Below are 19579 nucleotides of genomic sequence, written 5' to 3' on the forward strand. Positions count from 1 at the left end.
CAAACTCTGAGAGCTTCCCAGCAGAGGGGGTAGTATTTGGCTCCCCCTTGCTGACATGTCCGATTGGACTGCAACCTTTCCCGGAGGAAGAACATTCTGAAAAGCTTGCAACGCTAAGAGCACTGCTCTCATCTCCAGGATGTTGACGTGCAAGTAGGCTTCTTGGGGAGACCAAGTGCCTCGGACTGTCTTTCCCAGATAATGCCCCACTACCCATCTGGGAGGCATCCATGGTCACTATGGCCTTTGGTTGGGGAGGGAGGAAAAAGGGTCGTTCCATCAGGATCTCTTCTGATTCCATCCACCAATACAGGTCTTTCTTGCAAATTGGGTGACTTAATGGGTGAGTAAGAATGGACCATTGAGAGGCTAGGAGCCATTGAAGTATTCTCATAGGAAACCGTGCCATTGGAGTCATGGTGACAGTTGCTGCCATGGAACCCAGGGTTTGCAGAACAAGGAGAGCATGTACATTACTCTTTGGTAATATGGATTGAATTGACTTCTTATTTTCTGAAGCCTATGAAGTGGTAGACAGGCCATGCGAGAGATGTATTGCGTCATGCCCGATATACTCCAAGTCTTGAGTGGGGGGGGGGGGGGGCGACGACAGCTGAGACTTTTTGTAGTTTACTGTTAGGCCGAGCTGTCTGAAAAGATGTGTCATGAACTCCAATCTTTGAATCAGCAGATGCCTGGTGGGGGCAGTGAGGAGCCAACTGTCTAGATAAGGAAACACCCCTAATCCATGTAATCTCACATGGGCCATGACAGCTGCCATACATTTGGTGAACACCCTGAGGGCTGTGGTGAGACCAAATGGAAGCACTCTGAACTGGTAATGACTAGCTCCCAGCTGAAAGAGAAACCTTCTTGAGTGCTTGTCTATTTTAATGTGATAATACACATCCTGAAGGTCTATAGAGCACATTCACATCTTTCTCCAGAAAAGGAAGGATAGACTGAACTGTGACCATCCGTCTGCTGGACAAATTTGTTTGAAAGGCTGAGGTCTAGTATTGGCCTCCAGTCCCTGTCTTTTTTGACACTAAAAAGAATTTGGAGTAGAAGCCAGATTTTAACTGGTCTGGTGGGACTTCTTGGATGACTCTCCTTTGAAGCAGCCTTTGTAGCTCTTTGGTGGCTTGATCCCTTTTGATGGGGTGGAAGAACAAGGATTTTCCTTTGAGAGCAGGGAATTATATTGAAGGGGATATTGTAGTTTCTGGCAATGATCTTCTGCACCCATGAATCGGTTATTTGATGCCAGGCTGGTAGCTGCAGAGAAAGTCTTCCCCAGAATGCTACCAGAGATAAGCAACCGGGCCTCCTTTCAGGAGCGCCAGTAGGTCTGTCCAGAGAAAATCTCTGGACCCCTGGTTTCACAGGCTACCTCTGCTTCAGGGTCGGCATCTCCTCCCTCTGCCTCAAATGGAACTATTGCCACCATGTGTCATACAAAGGTCCCTGAGACTTCATGAACCACATTTTCCCACTCCTCTGATTCCAGGAGAAGGATTGTTGAGGAGTGGAAAAATTAATGCCCATAGCAGACATGGCCTTACTATCCTTTTCACACATGGCAAGTGTGTCCTTAACTTTAAAGCCAAACACTGAAGAACCATCAAACAGGGCATTAATGAGGGAAGACTTGAAGGACTCCGCGAAGTCACACAAGTGCATCCAGACGTCACCTAATGGCAACGCTAACCCGCTGCTCTGGTAGTCTCTTCAACTGAATGAGACTCCAGGGTGGCTAGCTGCAATCCAACCTTATCTTGCACCTCACTGGACACAGCCCCAGCCAGAGTTTCTAACAATTCCTTAATTGGGTCTCTCTGGAGTCTAATAAAATGTGCCATAAAATTCAAGGACGTAAGACCGAAGGTCAATGAAGTGCAGACCCGCTTTCCAAACCTGTCCATCATCTTGGACTCCTTGTTATGAGGATGAACAGAGGGACTCTCATCGGCTAGTACCTTTTCAGTGGCTGCCGCCACCAACATGGCATGTACTGACAAATCCTTTGCCCAATATTGGAGGTCGTCCGGTGGGGATAATATTTTGTCCTGTTTCCGGGGAACAGGCTCTATGGTGTCAGGAGCCTTCCAAGCCTGCTGCGTGATTAGTTTTACCAGGTCGTCAGTGGGTGTGGACACCCAGGAGGTAGATGGGAGAGCAGTGAAAGTTTGCAAGTACACTTTCCTCCGAGGACAGGTCTTGGGACTTCATTACCCCTCTGTTTCAAAATCTCTAGTATGTCTCCGAAGGAGACATCCTCAGGGGGTGACTACGGGGAACCCTCCCCTTCATCAAAATTTGCCTTCTGTGATGGATTCTTCAGGGGAATCCAGATGCTTCCTCTTGCACGTTCTTCTTCTGGGTGGCTCATCAGTGGGAATCTCTGAAGAAGGACCCTGTACATGGGTGACCTGAAGCTTTGGTGCACGCTATCAAACCCTTTGCCTAATATTGGAGGTCATCCTTCTTCTTCTGGGTGGCTCATCAGTGGGAATCTCTGAAGAAGGACCCTGTACATGGGTGACTTGAAGCTTTGGTGCACGCTATCCTGTTGTAGAGATAGGTGTCAACTCTGGACCAGAGGAAAGGGAAACATGACACTCCGATATGGGTGGGACCAGTTGGGAGCCTGTAGAGGCAAAGCCCCTTTCCATAACCCAAAAACCAGCACCTCCTGAAGAGGTGTGGGAGCCCAAACTGAGAAAGACCACCTCGGAACAAAGGTCATACTCCACTCTGAGGAGCCACCCTCCAAGGCTAGAGCCAGGGAAAGACCCACAACCACTAAGGTTTCTGGAACAGAGAGTGGCACCCACTTTGGGTATGGTGCCGATCTCTGTTCCAGAAACCTTGGTTGTTGTAAAGTGGGTGCCGACCCGGGAACCACAGAACCGACAGAGGGATCTCAACCCTGAGACTCAGTTGGCTCCGTAGCAGGAACCAAAGATGTCAGAGCAACTTCCGGCACTGAGGTGGAGACACCTAATGGTACCGGGAGTATCGAAGTGCTGGGTACTGAAGCTGTGGTCATAGTCTGAGGATAATTAGGAGTCTCAGGAGAAAAGATCCCCGATCCAGATGGGAAAGGGGGATGAGAAGTGCAGGAATACCTCTGGCCAGTAACAGCTGATCTACCAATCTAATGACATCCAGTTCTGAAAGACTCCTGGAGAAGTGTACCGAAACAGCCGAAGGAGACTCGGGTCATTCTAAAAATGGACTTGGTAATTGTCCTACACAAGGATCTACAGTAAAAGAGTATCTAGTCCTGGGCACTTCTAATACAGGTTTTGGTGCTTAGAGAGTAGACAAATTGTGTTGGTGCTTATGTAGTAAGTTGTAGTGAAATAGGTGAAGTCAGTGCTAAGCCAGAAAACACAGATGTTGGCGCCAACGATGTTGACGGCACTGTAGAAGTTGACTGTGCCGAGGAGACAAGTCTATAATCTGGGAACCTTAGATGTCAGTTCTGAAGAATGTGGAACTGAGGATTTCCATTTGGGAGCCTCTGGAACTGATGGTGAAGTCGGTGCAGACAGGCTCTTCTTTTTAGAAGGATCCTGTTTTATGTCTGCCTTGGACAAGACTTCACTAAAGGGGAATTTAAGAAGAACTTTCAGCAAGAGCTTGTTCCTACGCTCTGCCAAGTTCTTTGACTGAACCCCTTACAAATTTCACAATCCAGTTCCAAATGAGATGCCCCTAAACAGTACACACAAGAAAGATGCCCATCAGAATTGGGCATCTTTCTGTCACAGTCTTGACAACGTTTGAAACCTGACGTACCCTTAGAGGGTTTTGTCAGAAGATTTTTCAGTCATAGTTGCTTTGTCAGACATATCCAAAAAATAAAGGATGTAATATAAAAACATGCCAGAACACACTAGTACATGCACAAAAGAGGAAAGAAAAGGAGAATCTACCAATGATGGTGATAAGATTACCTGAGGTAAAAAGAAGGCAAGTACCTGTGATGGCATGAAAGAAAAATGGGTTAGAAAAGGGTGGGTAAAGAAAGAAAATACAAAAATATAGAAGTACGACAGAAGAAGACAATATAACAGGAAAAAGTTTAAGGTGAAAGACTTTAACTTTCTCAATAAAAATAGGAAAATAAGGCAACACTTAGCTGAGAGAAGGCTGACGGGCCTTGCTGACAGAGCAGCAAACAAGATCTGAGGTAAAGAACACAGGGGGCATTGGGGGTAGAGACTTGGCTCAAGAGTTTTTGGTTGGCACGAGCTGTATAATGGCCGACCGGTTCTGAGGATCCGAAGAGAGTCCCATCTGTCAAGAACAAAAGAAGATCAACAACATCAGATCTAATAATGTAAAATTCCTGAAACTGGGAGCAACAGGAAAAGGATAAGCATCCTTGACATCTAGAGTCACTATGAAACAGTGGTCTGAAAGCAATACTAGGATTGACTCATGTGAACATTTTGAATTTCGGGACTTTTACAAAGATGTTTAGAAAGGGCAAATTTAGGATGGGCCTCCAACAGTGCTCCTTTTTTGGTATGAAAAAAGATTCTGGAATAAAATCATTTGCATTTATGTACAGTGGGCTGTGGTTCTATGATTCCTGCTTCTACCATGTGATGGAAACACTGAAGGAAGCAGCTCAGTCTGGTCTATTGGGTGTCGGGAGGAATTCCCTTGGAAGTGGAAGGATATTCTATCTAGTGTCAAGTGTATATGCAGCCAGGGTGCTGGGCTGTGACAGCCTGGGGGATAGGAGGAAGAGAGGGGGTGGAGGGGTGGGGCTTTTGTTCTGAGTCGGTATAGTCATTTCTTTGCAGAGGATTAATCCTTTTTCGGAAAGGAATCCTGTTTGTTAGGTTTTGAAAAATTATCCTCCTGCCATTTCCCTTTGGATCCCTGAACTTTGTTTGGCTGGGACTTTTGTTTACTCTTCCCCTTGAAAGAAGACTCCTTGTTTGGGGAGAACTTAAGAACATGAAACATCCTAGATAACCCATGCATTAATATGCCATCATCATCCCACTGTTTGAGAATCTGATCAACAGAGGTCCCAAACACCATTTCATAACAAAGGTGTATTCAAACTTTCAGGTTTAAAATTATCAGAGAAGCCCTGATTTATGTAATCAATCATACAGTCTTAACACAACAGAAAAAGCAGTATTTCTCAAGACTGTTATCTACACATTAAAGTGCACCTACCAAAGCATGTTTTGAAATCCGAGTCAAATTAGAAACAGTTTCATTCATGGACTTTTGCTTAGCAGATACAGAAAAAAATCATCCATACTGTACACGCATTGTAAAATACATTTCCATATACAGCCTTGACAATTTAACATTCCAAAGACTAGATTACTAGAAAAAGGCATCAACTTGTTCTGAAGATCTATTTTCCTCTTTATCAAGGAGCACTGGATTAGATGAAGCCAATAACTTTTTATCTGAGCAGCCAGAAAGGGAGACTGCAGGTCAGTCAGCAGTCAAATGAGAAGAGAGAACTGTCTTATCTGGGGAGATGCTGTATTTTCTCTGAACCTTTTTAGGGACTGGTGGAATGGATACTGGTGCCCTGCAGGCAAGCTTTATAAGCATCTTCCAAGTACAGTAAAAGAGAGGGACAGCCACAGATTTGGGTACTTCGTCCTCTATAAGCTCATATATCCTGCGTAGCTCTGGGGTAGTTTCCAAATGCTCCCAAAAAACAACACTAAATCTAGCAATCATCTGAGGAAAACTGAACAATTGCTTGGACTAAAACTCAGGTTCGCCTTCCAAAGAATCAGAGTAACTAGACTCATTGTGTACTAGGAAATCACCATTGTCCTCATCAGATTCCTCATCATTCTCTGAAACAGGAAGTTCTCAAGCCAAACCTGCACTGCAGCTTTATACACAGTTATAAATATGGATATCAGCTGTATGATAAAGCTTGTTTCTTTTTCATGTGAACTTTACTACTAGATAAAACATCTGGGGACACAGTATTATGGCTGGCAAGGAGTCTCTTACCCCAAAATACTCCTGCACCTAAAGGGCTTGGTTCTCCCATACCTGTGCCAGTTACTGGAATAGCCCTGGAGGATGTGTCTATAACCCCCCTTTCTATAGCGGCGGGTAAAGCTACACTAGAAGGAGTTGAGGCAAAAGGTAAGTGGTCTGCTTGCTGAGCAGTGGCCCTGGTAGAATCACTAACTACAGGGTGAGGCATACTTTTATATACTTTTTTTTTTTTTTTTAAAGGTGTAACTGGATTTGATGGGGGGGGGGGGTACCACATTCAGGATCTGGGGATACAGCACCACCCAGAATAATAAACTGACAATATTGAATAACTTTTAGTTATGTACTTACCATAACTTTGGATGTATGGGATCCATCTCGCCTACATTCATAACTGATGGGTTTGGAGCCGATCCATCGGCTCCGACTCGGCCAACTAGTACACTAGAACGAAGTCTCTTATTGGCTGGGCTACCCTCTATCCCAGGATGCACCACACCTGCTTCCCCAGATCTTGTTTGTTCGCTTTCATACCAACATGCAAACACAGAAAAATAGCAGTTATTCCAACCAACTAAAGTTCTTCAAGAGAAGATCTGCAAATGCACCTACATTTCCTCTAAATCCGAATGGAAGGGGGAAAGGAGGGTGGGTAAATATGAATGAATGCGAGATGGATCCCATACATCCGAAGTTATAGTAAGTACATAACTAAAAGATGTAATGGGATCTATCTACCTACATTCATAACTGATGGGACAGCGTCCTAGCACCTAAATCCCGGGTGGCTCATTGGAAAACACTCCTGAGAACTGTGGAACCAAAGGAAGCCCTGCCTAGAAACCACATCTAGTTTGTAATGAGAATTGAAAGTGTCCGGAGAAGACCAGGTAGCCGCAGCACAAATATCATCTATTGATAATTTGGGTGAAAAGCTACAGAAGTAGCCATTGCCCTGGTAGAATGAGCCCTGACTGGAAAAGGAGGCTCTTTGTCAGCCTGCGAATAAATGAAACAGATGCAATCTTTAATCCATTTGGCTATGGAGGTTTTAGCTACTGGTTGACCCAATCTGTTTATTGCAAAGGACACAAACAGTTGATTTGATTTCAGCGTCTGAGTAGTTCTGTTCAAATAAAAAGCGCAGTTGTCTATGGACATCAACTGATGAAGGATATATTCTGCGTTATTGGAGAATTCGGGAAAAATACAGGAGCTCTAGAGACTGTTGAATGCAGAAAGAAGCTACCTTTGGTAAAAAAGAGGGATTTAATTTAAGGGACACTCTATGTTTGTGAAAAATCAAATAAGGAGGATTAGAACAAAGAGCCTGAAGCTCTGAAACCTGCCTGGCTGAAGTTATAGCCACTAAAAAGGCGGTTTTCAAGACAGAAATTTCAAATGTGAGTAGCTGCGGTTCGAAGGGGCGGGCAGTTAAGGCAGCCAGGACCAAATTTAGGTCCCAAGGGGACAGGATGAGATATTGGGGCCTAAGGAGCCACGCTCCTTTAAGGAAAGACTTGCAAAGTTTGTTTGCCATTAATGAAGGTTCAAAAGAAACATGAAAATTAGAGATGGCGCTAGCTGAACCTTAATCGTGGAAACTGAGGCCAACTGAAAAGAGGCCAGGAAATTCAAGACCTCCGATACTGGGGCGGTAAGAGGGTCTATACCTCGTTGCTGTGCCCAAAGGGCAAACCTTTTCCATTTGCTGGAATACAGTTTGACAGTGGAAGGTTTGTGAGAAGAAGACAATATGTGGATAACCTCCGGAGAGAATTGTCCTGACTAAGGATGGAAGTGGAGTAACCACGCCGCCAACCTCAAGGACCTGAGAGATGGGCGAAACTGTCCTGACTGATGAGTCAACAGGTCTGGCACGGGTCCAGAAACCATGGACCTTCTACCGCATACCTCCGAAGGAAGGGGAACCCAAACCTGAGGCCAGTGCGGGGCAATCAAAATCATGTCGCTCTCCAGGTAAATTGCCTTCTGTATCACCCTCGGCAGGAGGGAACCAGAGGAAGGCATAAAAACCGGGGACCAAATGTGGGTTAGGCGTCCCTGGGAATCTGTCCCTGAGAGGGGTCAGAGTGAAGAACTCTCTGCACCGCATTGTGGGGCTGGCAAACAAGTCGCAGCAAGGGAGACCCCAGTTGGTGAAGATTTTCGCAGCCACTCTTTGGTTGAGGACCACTGCGTGGGGTAACAGGATAGTCCTGCTTAGTCTGTCCGCAATCACATTGGATTTCCCGGTATGCGTTGCTATTAGGAAGCGGTTGGTAGCTACCGCCCAGTGCCAAAGTCTCATGGCTTCTCTGCACAGTGGAGTGCGACCTGGTCCCACCTTGCTTGTTTATATACCAAACTACCGACATGTTGTCGGATAGGATAACAATCAGACCTTGGGACAGCGTGATGGAGAGCTTGTAGTACCAAGTACGCTCTCATTTCCAGGATATTGATGTGCAAATGTGCTTCCTGGGGTTGCCATGTGCCTTGGACAGACCTGTCCAAGTAATGACCCACCTACCTGGGGCGTCCGTGGTCACAGTGGCAATGGGGACTGAAGAATAAAGGTCGCCCCTGGTGAGATTGGATCGGAGGAGCCACCAACACAGATCTCGACGGCAACTTTCCGTAATCATAACCAAGTGGTTCAAGGGGAGTTCCTGATAGGACCATTGAACTGACAGTAGCCATTGCACCGCATGTGCAGTCTGGCTAAGGGACTAGGAGAATAGTTGATGCCATCGAGCCCAATACCTGTAGAATCAGATGGGCGGAGCTCTTGATAGAGGAGAGGCAGGATCGAACTTGGTTCTGCAAAACTTGAATCCTTGCTGCCGGTAAGAAGGCGCATCCTTTTGTGTCTAACTCTGCCTATAAAGGTAATACACTGAGATGGCTGTAGTACAGATTTTTGCCAGTTGAAAGTAATTCCTGGAAGCGGCCCAAGGTGACTGTGGCCATGGCCTGAATTAGTAGATGCTTGGAGGTGGCAGTAAGGAGCCAGTCGTCTGGGTATGGAAACACTTGGAATCCTAGACTTCTCAGGTGAGCAGTCACCAATGCCAGACACTTGGTGAACACCCTGCGGGCTGTGGTGAGACCAAAGGGCAGTGCTCGGAAGTGGAAATGACCGTCTCCCAGGCGGACGCGTAAATGACTCCTGGACTCTTGACTTATCAGAATGTGATTGTAGCGTCCTTGAGATCTATGGAGCACATCAGACATCCTTCTCCAATAGTGGGAGAATGGACTGAAGAGTGATCATTGAATTTGGACTTTTCACAAAGCGATTCAATGAACTGAGGTCCAAAATGGGCCTGAAGTCCCCTGTCTTTTTTGGCACCAAAAATAGTCTTGAGTAAGTTCCTGATCCGATCTGATCGTGGGGACAGGCTGGATGACTCCTTTTCTAGCAGCTTTGAAACCTCTATTGCTGCTTGATCCCGCTGACTGGGTGGCACGTCCGGGATTTCCCTGAAGGGAAGGGGGCTTGATGAAGGGATGAGATAGCCTCGGTAATAATCCGGAGCACCCACTGGTCGCTGGTAATAGTTTCCCAAGCTTGTGGGTGTTCCATAACGACCCGACTGGCTCGGAGCTGCACAGTCGGGCACCAATAAGGGGCGTTGGTAGGGGAGGAACCACGAAAGGAATGCGGCCTCCAGAGTTCACGGGGCCTCTGCCACCTCTGGGGGCGTCTTCGAATCCCCTGCCTCTAGAGGGGGGATCACTGGGTGGAGTAGGGAAAGACCTCTGAGTTTTCCTGAACCACATTTTCCCTCCTCTCTGGGCCTTGGGGTAAGGCCCAGAGGGAGGCAGAAAAAGCAGACTAACGGCAGTCAAAGTCTTGCCCTCCTGCTCGCACCGAGTCAGTGTGTCCTTCACCTTGGGTCCAAACAAAGAGGACCCATCAAAGGGGGCGTCGGCGAAGGAAGACTTGAAGGCCTCCGCAAAGGAACACAAGCGTAACCAGGCATGTCTCCTGAGGGCGACGCCTGTTTCCGCTGCTCTACTCGCCCCCTCGGCCGCATACGAGATGAGCCTCATGGACGAGTTCACAATGGAAGATAAGGTAGTCATCTGGCCACCAACAGTGTGGGCTAACGCCTCAGGTAGATTACCTGTGAGGGACTCACTTAGCTCTTTAAGGAGGTCCCTTTGGAGCCTAGTAAAATGACATAAGTAATTCAGCGACCGTAAGGTAAAGGCCGCTGAAGAAGGTCGCTTCCGTGCCTATCCATGCTCCTGGAATCCTTATTGGGAGGGTGGATAGGCGTTGAAGCCTCTGCCGATCCTGCTGTGTGGCAGATGCCACCACCATTGCATCTACAGGAACTCCTTTTTGTTAAAATTCCTTTTGGGGGCTGAAAGAAATTTGTTGGGTCTTGCAGGCACCGGTTCCACAGAATCAGGGTGTTCCCAAGCCCTTGAGAAACCAAATCAAGTAATTCATCGAAGGCGGAGACACCCAGGAGGCGGAGGCTGGGCCCGAGGCCTTGAGGAAGACAGACTCCTCAAGCGGAAGGGGTTTTGGCCTGCCAATCTCCTCTCTGTCTCAGAATCTCAAGGATATCCGAGAAAGAGACATCATCCGAAGATGATTTTGGGGACCCCTCCGCATCATCGAGGTCAGTGTCAGATGTGACAGACTCATCTTGGGAGTCTACGTTCTTCCTCTTGCACAATTTCTTCCGTGGAGGCTCATCGAGCGGTTTGAGACGGACCCCGGAAGAAGGAACCCCGGGGTATCCTCAGGCTCTGGGGCCCCACTGTCATGGGACTGCAATGCAGAAGCATCAGTCTCCAGGTCTAGGGACGGTGAGATGGAAGCCTGCTGAGCCGGCAAGGACATGGCCAGCGCTCCTCATGGCCTCAAGGCAGGACCTCCAGACTCCATGGAGGTCACTGGCCGAGACCACGATGGCACTAGGAATCCCGCAGCCGATGCTCCGAGGGAAGACTAGGCACCGAGCACCTAGTTCCAGAGATGTTCCCTCAGCCCGGCTGAGGAATTCCCAATACCGAACCCCAAACCCGAGGACAGGGTAGGAACAATGGTCGGAACCGATAAACCTCGAAGGGGTCTCGGTTCCGACTGTCTGGCCGCCTTGCTCCACCATCAACGACTCCAGCGGCTCCGAGGAGGTTGGAGGAGGAATCAAGTTCGAGGGGACTGGCTCGGGGCGAATGGGCTGGAGCGAGATCATTTTGCAAAACTGGAGACTGGAAAAGCCTCTGAATAACCCTATCCAAATCCGAATCAGACAATTTGGAGGATTTAGAGGAAGTAGAAAGGGTCGGGCGACTTCCTCTCTGCTCAGACAATGTAGGGGACCGGCTCGAAAGGGCTCCAACACTATCGGTGCGGGTCCGGCACTCTGAATAAGGATCGGCCAAGGAGCTTTGGGCCGAGGGGAAGAGTCTGAGCTGCAACACCTCCACCAGCTCGAGACCAATGGAACCGAGGAGGTGATTGCCTCTCGATGCTCCAACCTGCGGCTCCAAAACTAATGGAGCCAAGGAAAGAGCATCGAGGCAGACCCTTCGACCCTCGGCTCCGAAGTCAGTGGAGCCGAGGAAGAAGAGGTGGACTTATGCTGTAGTAGTCGGCTCCGGCGGACTGGTCGGAGGCGACCTTTCTTTAGAAGCAGTAGGAGGAGATGAAGCCAAAGCTTCCTCAAAGAGGGCTTAATAAGACCCTTCAGGATCAATTTATTTTTCGTTCTTGAAGAACCCTAGCAGAAAAAGCATGACACACACTACATGTCTCTTGCAAATGCTTTGGCCCTAAACAATACATAAATAGCATGACTGTCTGTGATAGACATTTTATAATTGCACCTAGTGCACTTTTTGAACCCAGATTTTTGTTCTTTAGACATTTTAATGTGAATAACACTATGCAATACTCTAATTACGCAAGGAACAGAAGTTACCAAAAAAACTGTTAGGCCTTGAGAAAAAGGGCGAGCCCTCTAGAGACAAGGTTTACCTCACAGGAGACAACAACAACAAGGGAACACAACAACGGGCAAAAAGCCCTCTAAGCGGGCTTTGCCGAGAAAGGAAAAGTGGATAAAATAAACAACACACTCACTCCAGTAAGAAGGGCAAAGGCCCTCTAACCATGGGTCTCGCCCGACCAACCGATATAAAGACCGACCAATAACACTCACCAAACACTCAACAGCTGCGGAATAGCTGTTAAAACAGCTGTTGATTTAATTTATGAAGAAAACCCAAGGTCAAAAGACCAGAAAAGTAATAAAAGTACACTTAGCTCCAGCCAAGTCGAGACCACGTCTAGCTTGTAAAGCGGCAAACGAGATCTGGGGAAGCAGGTGTGGTGCATCCTGGGATAGAGGGTAGCCCAGCCAATAAGAGACTTCATTCTAGTGTACTAGTTGGCCGAGTCGGAGCCGATGGATCGGCTCCGAACCCATCAGTTATGAATGTAGGCGAGATAGGATCCCATTACATCGTAACGATAAGCAAGTAAAGTTTCTAGTAATAAAGTATGCACCCATGCAATGAAACTTTGCCAAACTGTGTTGTATCACAAAAACAGCCTGAAATGTGTTCAGAATTATTTTACAACTCCACCTTAGAACGAAGAAACTATTTTTTCACTCTCCATTTTCCGAGTTATTTTAACACCTCAAAATCACTCCGAGTGCTTCTTATGGAATTTAATATCTTTTTCCACAAATAGCTGACAATAGGGCTTAACATATCAACATGATCTAGTTTTTCTTCATCCCTTACTTTTTTTCCATAATCCATTTAAAGTGTGCTTTACATGAGTCATGCTAGACTAAGTAGTGGTGTATTCCCATCCCACTGACATAACAGGATTAGTCAGCCATTGTCATCTTGTATACCTTCTGTAACAGAACTGCCTTTTTTTCCTGTAAAGACATTCATTTGTTGTCTCCCAGATTATGTTACACTTCACTTAGGAGTTATACAGCTGCTACCAAAAAGTAGCTAAATTTGCAGTCCGAAGTATCCTAATGTAGTCCAAGCTGAATTGAGATTCTCCTATCCCACACTACTTCTCAGGAAATAAAATCCACTTTAGACAGGTGAAGCCTAAAGAAGACCTTAGAAATAGCTATAAAAAAGTTTTTTTTTTTAACTTAACATTCCATCTGTGTTATCCATTTTCATTCTTCCTCAACTAATGGGATCGGACCTGATCTTCTGATCTGTCTCGGCCATTTTACTAGCTCATGGCCTCCAACAAACTAGAGTTCCTTCCCTACCCATATTGCTTCGCTAACTGATTCACCCAATTTAGTATGTGCAAAGGAAATAAACAGCTGATCTGTTTTTCTAATTTCTTTTGTTCTATGTAGGCAGAAACAAAATTGTCTATGAGCATCCAGCAAATGCAAAATATATTCCCCCTTATTTGTAAATTTTGGGAAGAATACTGGCAAGTTAATGGATTGGTTCATGTTGGATTCTGACACCACCTTAGGCAGGAAGAAAGCAGTGGCAGGTAACATGACCGTATCCTTATGAAAAATCAAATAAGGAGGCTTAGAAGACAATGCTAGAACAGTACCTTTAAAAAAGGCTTTGCACAGTTTAGAGGACGTCAGGGAAGAAGTTTGAAACCCTACATGAAAATTAGATATTGCTGCAAGTCTAACTATAACAGTTGATGAACTAGCACCCTCATTAAACAAACTCACGAAAAATTCAAGAACAGAATGAACTGGGGCAGAGAAGGGATCTATCTGATTCTGCTCTGCCCAATAAACGAACCTTCTCCATTTACTCCTGTAGAGTTCCCTAGTAGAAGGTTTATAGGAAGATAAAATTATGGAACGGACAGGGGAAGATAGCAGTGGTTACCTGGTTATTAATGGAACTGGAGAAGCCACGCTGTTAAAGATTTGAGATATCCAGGTGAACCATGCCTGTCGGGTGAGACAGAAGGTCTGGAACTGGATCCGGAATCCAAGGTGAGTATAGAAGATGAAACCAATGGAAGGGTAACCAAACCTGCTGAGGTCAGTAAGGTGCAATGAGGATGACTTTGCTCTTCAACCTGGCTTGTTTTTAAAGGAATTTGGAAATTAGGGGGGTCTGAAGATAAGCACACAGAAGACTGGGGGGTGTGACTCGGTGATTCCTCTGGTGGAGGGATCAGGGCAAAGAAGCTGCTGCACTTGTTGTTCAAAAAGAAGCAAAAAGATGGCAGCAAGGCTAGGCCCACCAATGGAAAATCATTTCCGTCAACTTGCTGTTGAGAGACCACTCGCGAGTTAGTAAGGAGGACCTGCTCAGTTTGTCTATCAAGCTGCATTTTCCTGGAATATGTGATGCTGTTATAAAAGTGGTCAGAAGCCATCACCCATTGCCACACTCTGAGGGCTTTTCAGCACAGGGGATAAGATCGGGTTCCCCCTTACCTGTTGATGTACCACACTACTGACATGTTGTCTGTCTGAATTGTAACTGTTCCAAGACGAAGAGAGTCCTGGAATGCCTGCAATGCTAAGAGCACCGTTATCTTCAGAACACTGATATGCAAGTTGGCCTCTACATGGGACCAATTGCCTTGGACTGTCTTCCCCAGGAAATACCCTCTTTCCAATCTGGGAAGTGTCTGTGGTCGCTACGGCACTGGGTTGAGGGAGGATGAAAGAACAACCTTATAACAGCTGTTGTGACTGCATCCACTAGGAAAGGTACTGCTTGCATACCTGGGCTATTCTCATCTTCACTGACATGGGTTGAGAAAGCAGCGACCATTGTGTTGCTAGCATCCATTGTTCATAGGTTGGTACTAGGGCCTATACAAGCCTAGTCATAACAATTCCCTGGCTATTTCTTCCCACACTATTTACTTCCCTGGACCCGTCTAGCAGGGCGACTGAAGTGATCCCTGGGGTGAATTTCCTTTCTCCCATCCTGTCATCAAGGTTCCTTTTAAAGAGGGCCAAAGAGGTGCTTCTGCTTGACATGTATGGGCAGTCTATTCCAGGTCTGGGGAGTCTCTGGGTCAGGAACCTATCCCTCCAGCATGTTTTGTTTACTGTCATTGTAGAATTCTCATATAGAATCTTGCTAAGAGGACTAAAATTATTGCTGTTGTCATCGACCCCAGGGCTTGTAGAATCAGTTGAGCTGAAACTCTGGTACTGCAAGTTATTTTCCTGACCTGTATCCTTATTTTTTGCACTGCTGATAGTGGAAGAGAAGCTCCCATAGACTGTGTGTTGAACCCTGCTCCTATGAATTCTAATGTCTGGGTTGGCTGCAAGTGAGACTTGCTGTAATTTATGGTTGTTCTGAGATGTGAACAGGCCTGTAATACTGGATTTCGTGCTTCTATCAGCAAATGCCTGGTTGAGGCGGTAATGAGCCAGTTGTCTAAATACAGAAACACCCAGAATCCTTGCAGTCTCATGTGAGCTGCTACCACTGCCATGCACTTGGTGAATACTCTGGGGGTTGTGGTGAGACCAAAGGGCAGTACTCTGAACTGATGCTGACTGGCTCCCAGCAGGAAGCGCAAGTATCTTCTGGATCATCTGTTCCTCTTTGACAGTGCGCATCCTGAAGGTCCACAGAACACATGCAGTCATCCTTGCTCAGAAACAGCAGAATGGACTGAACCATAACAATTCAGAACTTTGTGTTTCGAACCAACTTGTTCAGTACACTGAGATCCAAAATTGGTCTCCAGTCCCGTTTTCCTTGGCACTAAAAAGAATCTTGAGCAAGTTCCAGATTCTATTTGGTCTGCTGGGACCTCTTGGATGCCTTTTTCTAGCAGCTTTTGAATTTCTAGTGCTGCCACCTCCTCCTGATTGGGTGGGACCATCTGGAAATTGTTTTGACAATGGAGGAGGTAGGGAAAAGTGAATTGTATAACCTCTGGAAATAATTCTCTGCACCAAACTGTCTTATGTTATCGCTAGCCAGGCTGTTCAGTGCAGAGATGAGGGACCTCCGACTGCCCCAAGAGGTAGGCAATCAGGCCTCCATTCAGGAGCGCTGAAAGAGTCCATTGGAAAAGGACTTCCTACACACCAAGTTTTGCAGGCATCCTCTGCCACGAGGGTGTCATCATTCATCATCACTCCTTCCTCTGTCTCTGGGGGAACTACCGCCAAGCGTGTCTTGGAAAGGACAGGTTTTCTGAACCACATTTTTCAACTTCCTCATTGATTCCTTGAAAAGGTTCAAGGGGCTGAAAAAAGCATGCCCACTGCAGAGAGGGTCTTTCCGTCTTTCTCCCTCCTAGTGTGTGTGTCCTTTATGGGGTCAAACAAAGAAGTGCTGTCAAAGGGGGCATTGACGAACAATGACTTGAAGGGCTCCGCAAAATCACACAGGCGCATCCAGGCATGCCTCCTGATGGAAATACCTGAACCCACAGTCCCTGAGGTGCCTTCTGCAGTGTACAATATAAGCCTCATGGAAAACTGGATGAAGCTTGTAGGGTAGCCAACTGAGAGACCACTGAAGTTTGAGCCTCAACAGTTCCAGTTCCAGGAACAGATTTGGATAGTACTTTAATCAAATCTCTTTATAGCCTTTAAAATGTGCCAAGTAACTCAGATCTGAGTGCAAATGTTGCTGAAGTATAAACAAGCTTACCAAGACTGTCTGTCACCTTAGACTCACTATTAGGATGGACAGTGGAACTCTGTTCTGAACGTTCCTTTCTTCCAGCCGCCACCACGACCATGGCATCTACTGGAAACCGTTTACTATTCCCAGCTTACAGGTGGAGTCAGAATCTGGTCTGGTCTGATCTCTTGGGGATTGGCTCAATCGTATCACCATGCCAGCCTAGAAATCAAATCAATAAATTCATCAGCGAGCAGAGTGACCCAGGAGGTAGACAGGCCAATACCAAATGCTTCTAGCAATACTGATTCCTCAAAAGAAGGATCTTGGGGAATACCAGCCATGCTTCTGCTTAAGGATCTCAAGAATGTCTCCAAATGAGACATCATCTAATGGTGATTTTGGGGACCTCCTCCATCAAAATCAGTATTCTCAGTGACTGACTCCTAAGGAGAGTCCAAATGTCTCCTTTTGCATGTTCTCTTCCTAAAGACTTCCTTGATGGGGTGGCTGTCCCTGTGGGGTAAAATGCTGAGGATCACGGGGCAAAGTCATCTGAGCAGTACAGGGTGGATCCTAGGAGGAAGGACTCGTCTGACCTGTCAGAACAGAGAATACTTCACTACCTCAAAGGCAAACTGCTCTGGGGAGAAGGAAGGCAACGTAGCCTAGAAAGCAAGTTTACGGCTCACCACCTCCCTCCACAGCAATGGTAAGCCACCCAAGGGGGAAGTTGGAGCCAAGCTGTCTAGTGCCGAAGCTCCGAGAGGAAGAGATGTCTCTGAAATCCTCAAAGTCAACCCCATTCTCTTGGATCAGACAGGGAAGCTTCAACTCAGAGAGTCATCTGGCTCCAAGGATACCAGAGCCGGTGCACTCAGAGCAACAGTCAAATCTGAATACAAGAGTTCTCTTTGGGTCCAAACCAGATGGACCTGGAAGGTCAGATCTGAGGGCTGTAAAACCACAGGCTGAATTAGAGAAGGTGTTATCTGTGGAGTGGTAGATGGATGGACTTCCTGATCTGAAGGGGTAGGAACTGTGAGAACTCCCTTCTGAATTTGCTCCATGAAAAATTTCCTCATCATACTCTCCACATCTGCTTCAGTGAGACTCCTGGAGGAATGAGAGGATACAAGGGACAGCGGATTTTGAGTGCCTCTCTAAAAAGGAAGAGGTACACTGGAAGGAACCAGATCCAGACTTGGTGAATAGGTAGTCTTTGGTAAGGGCTTCGAATCTGAAGATGTAGGATCCTAAATACGTTTGCTATTATCCGAGGATGTAGGACCTGAAGTATGTAAGGTCGGATCAGATGTAGCTTTGGATCCAGATTTCCTTTCTTTTTTCTTAGTTCAGAAGAGGTTAGAGGTGGGAGAATCTGACCTTTTTGATGGGTCTTTAGATTTATATCTGGGGGACTGAACCTCAGCAACGGCTTCAGAAAAAGATGATGGCAATAATCCCTTTAAAATCAGCTTATATTTCCTGTCTGCTAAAGCTCAGGGGTTGAATCCACGACAAATGCTTTAGTCCTGTTGTAAGTGTTCTGGTCCTAGACAATATACACAAAGACTGTGGGCATCAGACAAAGGCAACTTGTGCCCACATTTGTCACAATTTTTAAAACCTGGTGGACCTCTCTCAGACATTTTTATACTTCAGAGACAAGTTAAAGGCAGAAAGGAAAAGGAAAAATACCAGTAATGGTATTTAAGAACTACAAGAAAAGAAACTGAAGATGAAGAGAAAATAACAACAATGGTAACTACAGAGATTACACTGTGTGTTAAGTGTAAGAAAAAGAATGGAAGAAATAACTTAAGATGAAAAATGAAGATTAAAGAAATAGTATTTGTAAAAGTTTTTAGAAAGAAAAATATGAAAATTGACTCACCTCTATCTGAAGACAGTTGAATCATCTCTATTTGAAGACGGTGACCACATCGAAACACTAAAGTGGTAAACAAGATCTGAGGAATGATAGGGGTTGGTGCATTATGTGTAGGGAATGAGCTTGAGATTTTGTTGTAGGCCACAAGCTAGTAAAACAGCTGAGTAGGCTCCAAGGATCAGATGTGATCCCATTAGTTGAGGAAAGAATGAAAATTGACATCAGATCTAGTACTTTAAGTTGTCCGCTACATAAAATACAGCAGATAATTTCTCATGATAAAGTCAATAAAGAATCAGTTTTGTCAAAGCCACTCTTACAACAGTGTTTTAACTTTTTTTAAAAAGTTAGCCATGAAAACCCTGAACTTGGACCTTTTCTAACCCATGCAAAACTATATCATTCACCCATTTACCTCCTCAAAGTTTCCTTCCATGGGTTTATAGGCAAGCAACAGCACTGATCTCATCAGGTCTCCCACTAAGATGAAGTCTCCTTTTGTTTTCAGATAAAGCGCCATAATGTTGTTGTAGTGATTGCATTCTGTCCGCAGCTCCTTCTCCGCTGTCCATTCATAAAGCCTAACCTGAAAGGGGAAACAGACGGAAAGTTATTTGATGCATCTTCAAATCACAGAAGTTTTAGTAACAAAAACACGAAACACAATACAATGTTAAAAACAAGAAACAAAACACAGAATGTCTGACTCTTGGTCTTGAAAAATAACTAAAAAATCATACTTGACTACGTTAATAGCATGTGAAATCAAGATGAAGCAGAAAGTAAAACAAAGTCAGAAAAAGTTAACACATTCACCTTTGCTGTAGAAGACTGTGGGTTCTTTTCACAGACAAGTTAAATTGATTACTGACACTACAATGCAGCATAAAAGGGTGCTGCACTCCTGAATGTGCAGTCCTTCGGATGAGACTTTAAATGAAGGCTCCACCTGCTTGAGTTGGTGGGAGCTCAAGGTGGATGTAAAAGATCCTAACACCACCTATCGAAAACAGTAGGGGTTCTTTATTTAATAAAACATCTTATTTACAATATATACATTACTTTCATTAG

The 19579-nt window shown here is 45.7% G+C and overlaps 1 protein-coding gene across 1 annotated transcript in view; it reads right to left on the reverse strand.

Moving 5' to 3' along the window:
* Window positions 1–19579, reverse strand: part of DDB1 (damage specific DNA binding protein 1) — a 2836764-nt gene that overhangs the window by 549059 nt on the left and 2268126 nt on the right. The window contains exon 22 of the mRNA XM_044059793.1: window positions 18924–19094. Coding sequence (XP_043915728.1) covers window positions 18924–19094 — 171 coding nt within the window. The remainder of the gene's footprint in view (window positions 1–18923; window positions 19095–19579) is intronic.

This window comes from Protopterus annectens, chromosome 17.part0 (assembly GCF_019279795.1).
Source record: "Protopterus annectens isolate FY-2018-M chromosome 17.part0, PAN1.0, whole genome shotgun sequence".
NCBI lineage: Eukaryota > Metazoa > Chordata > Ceratodontiformes > Protopteridae > Protopterus > Protopterus annectens.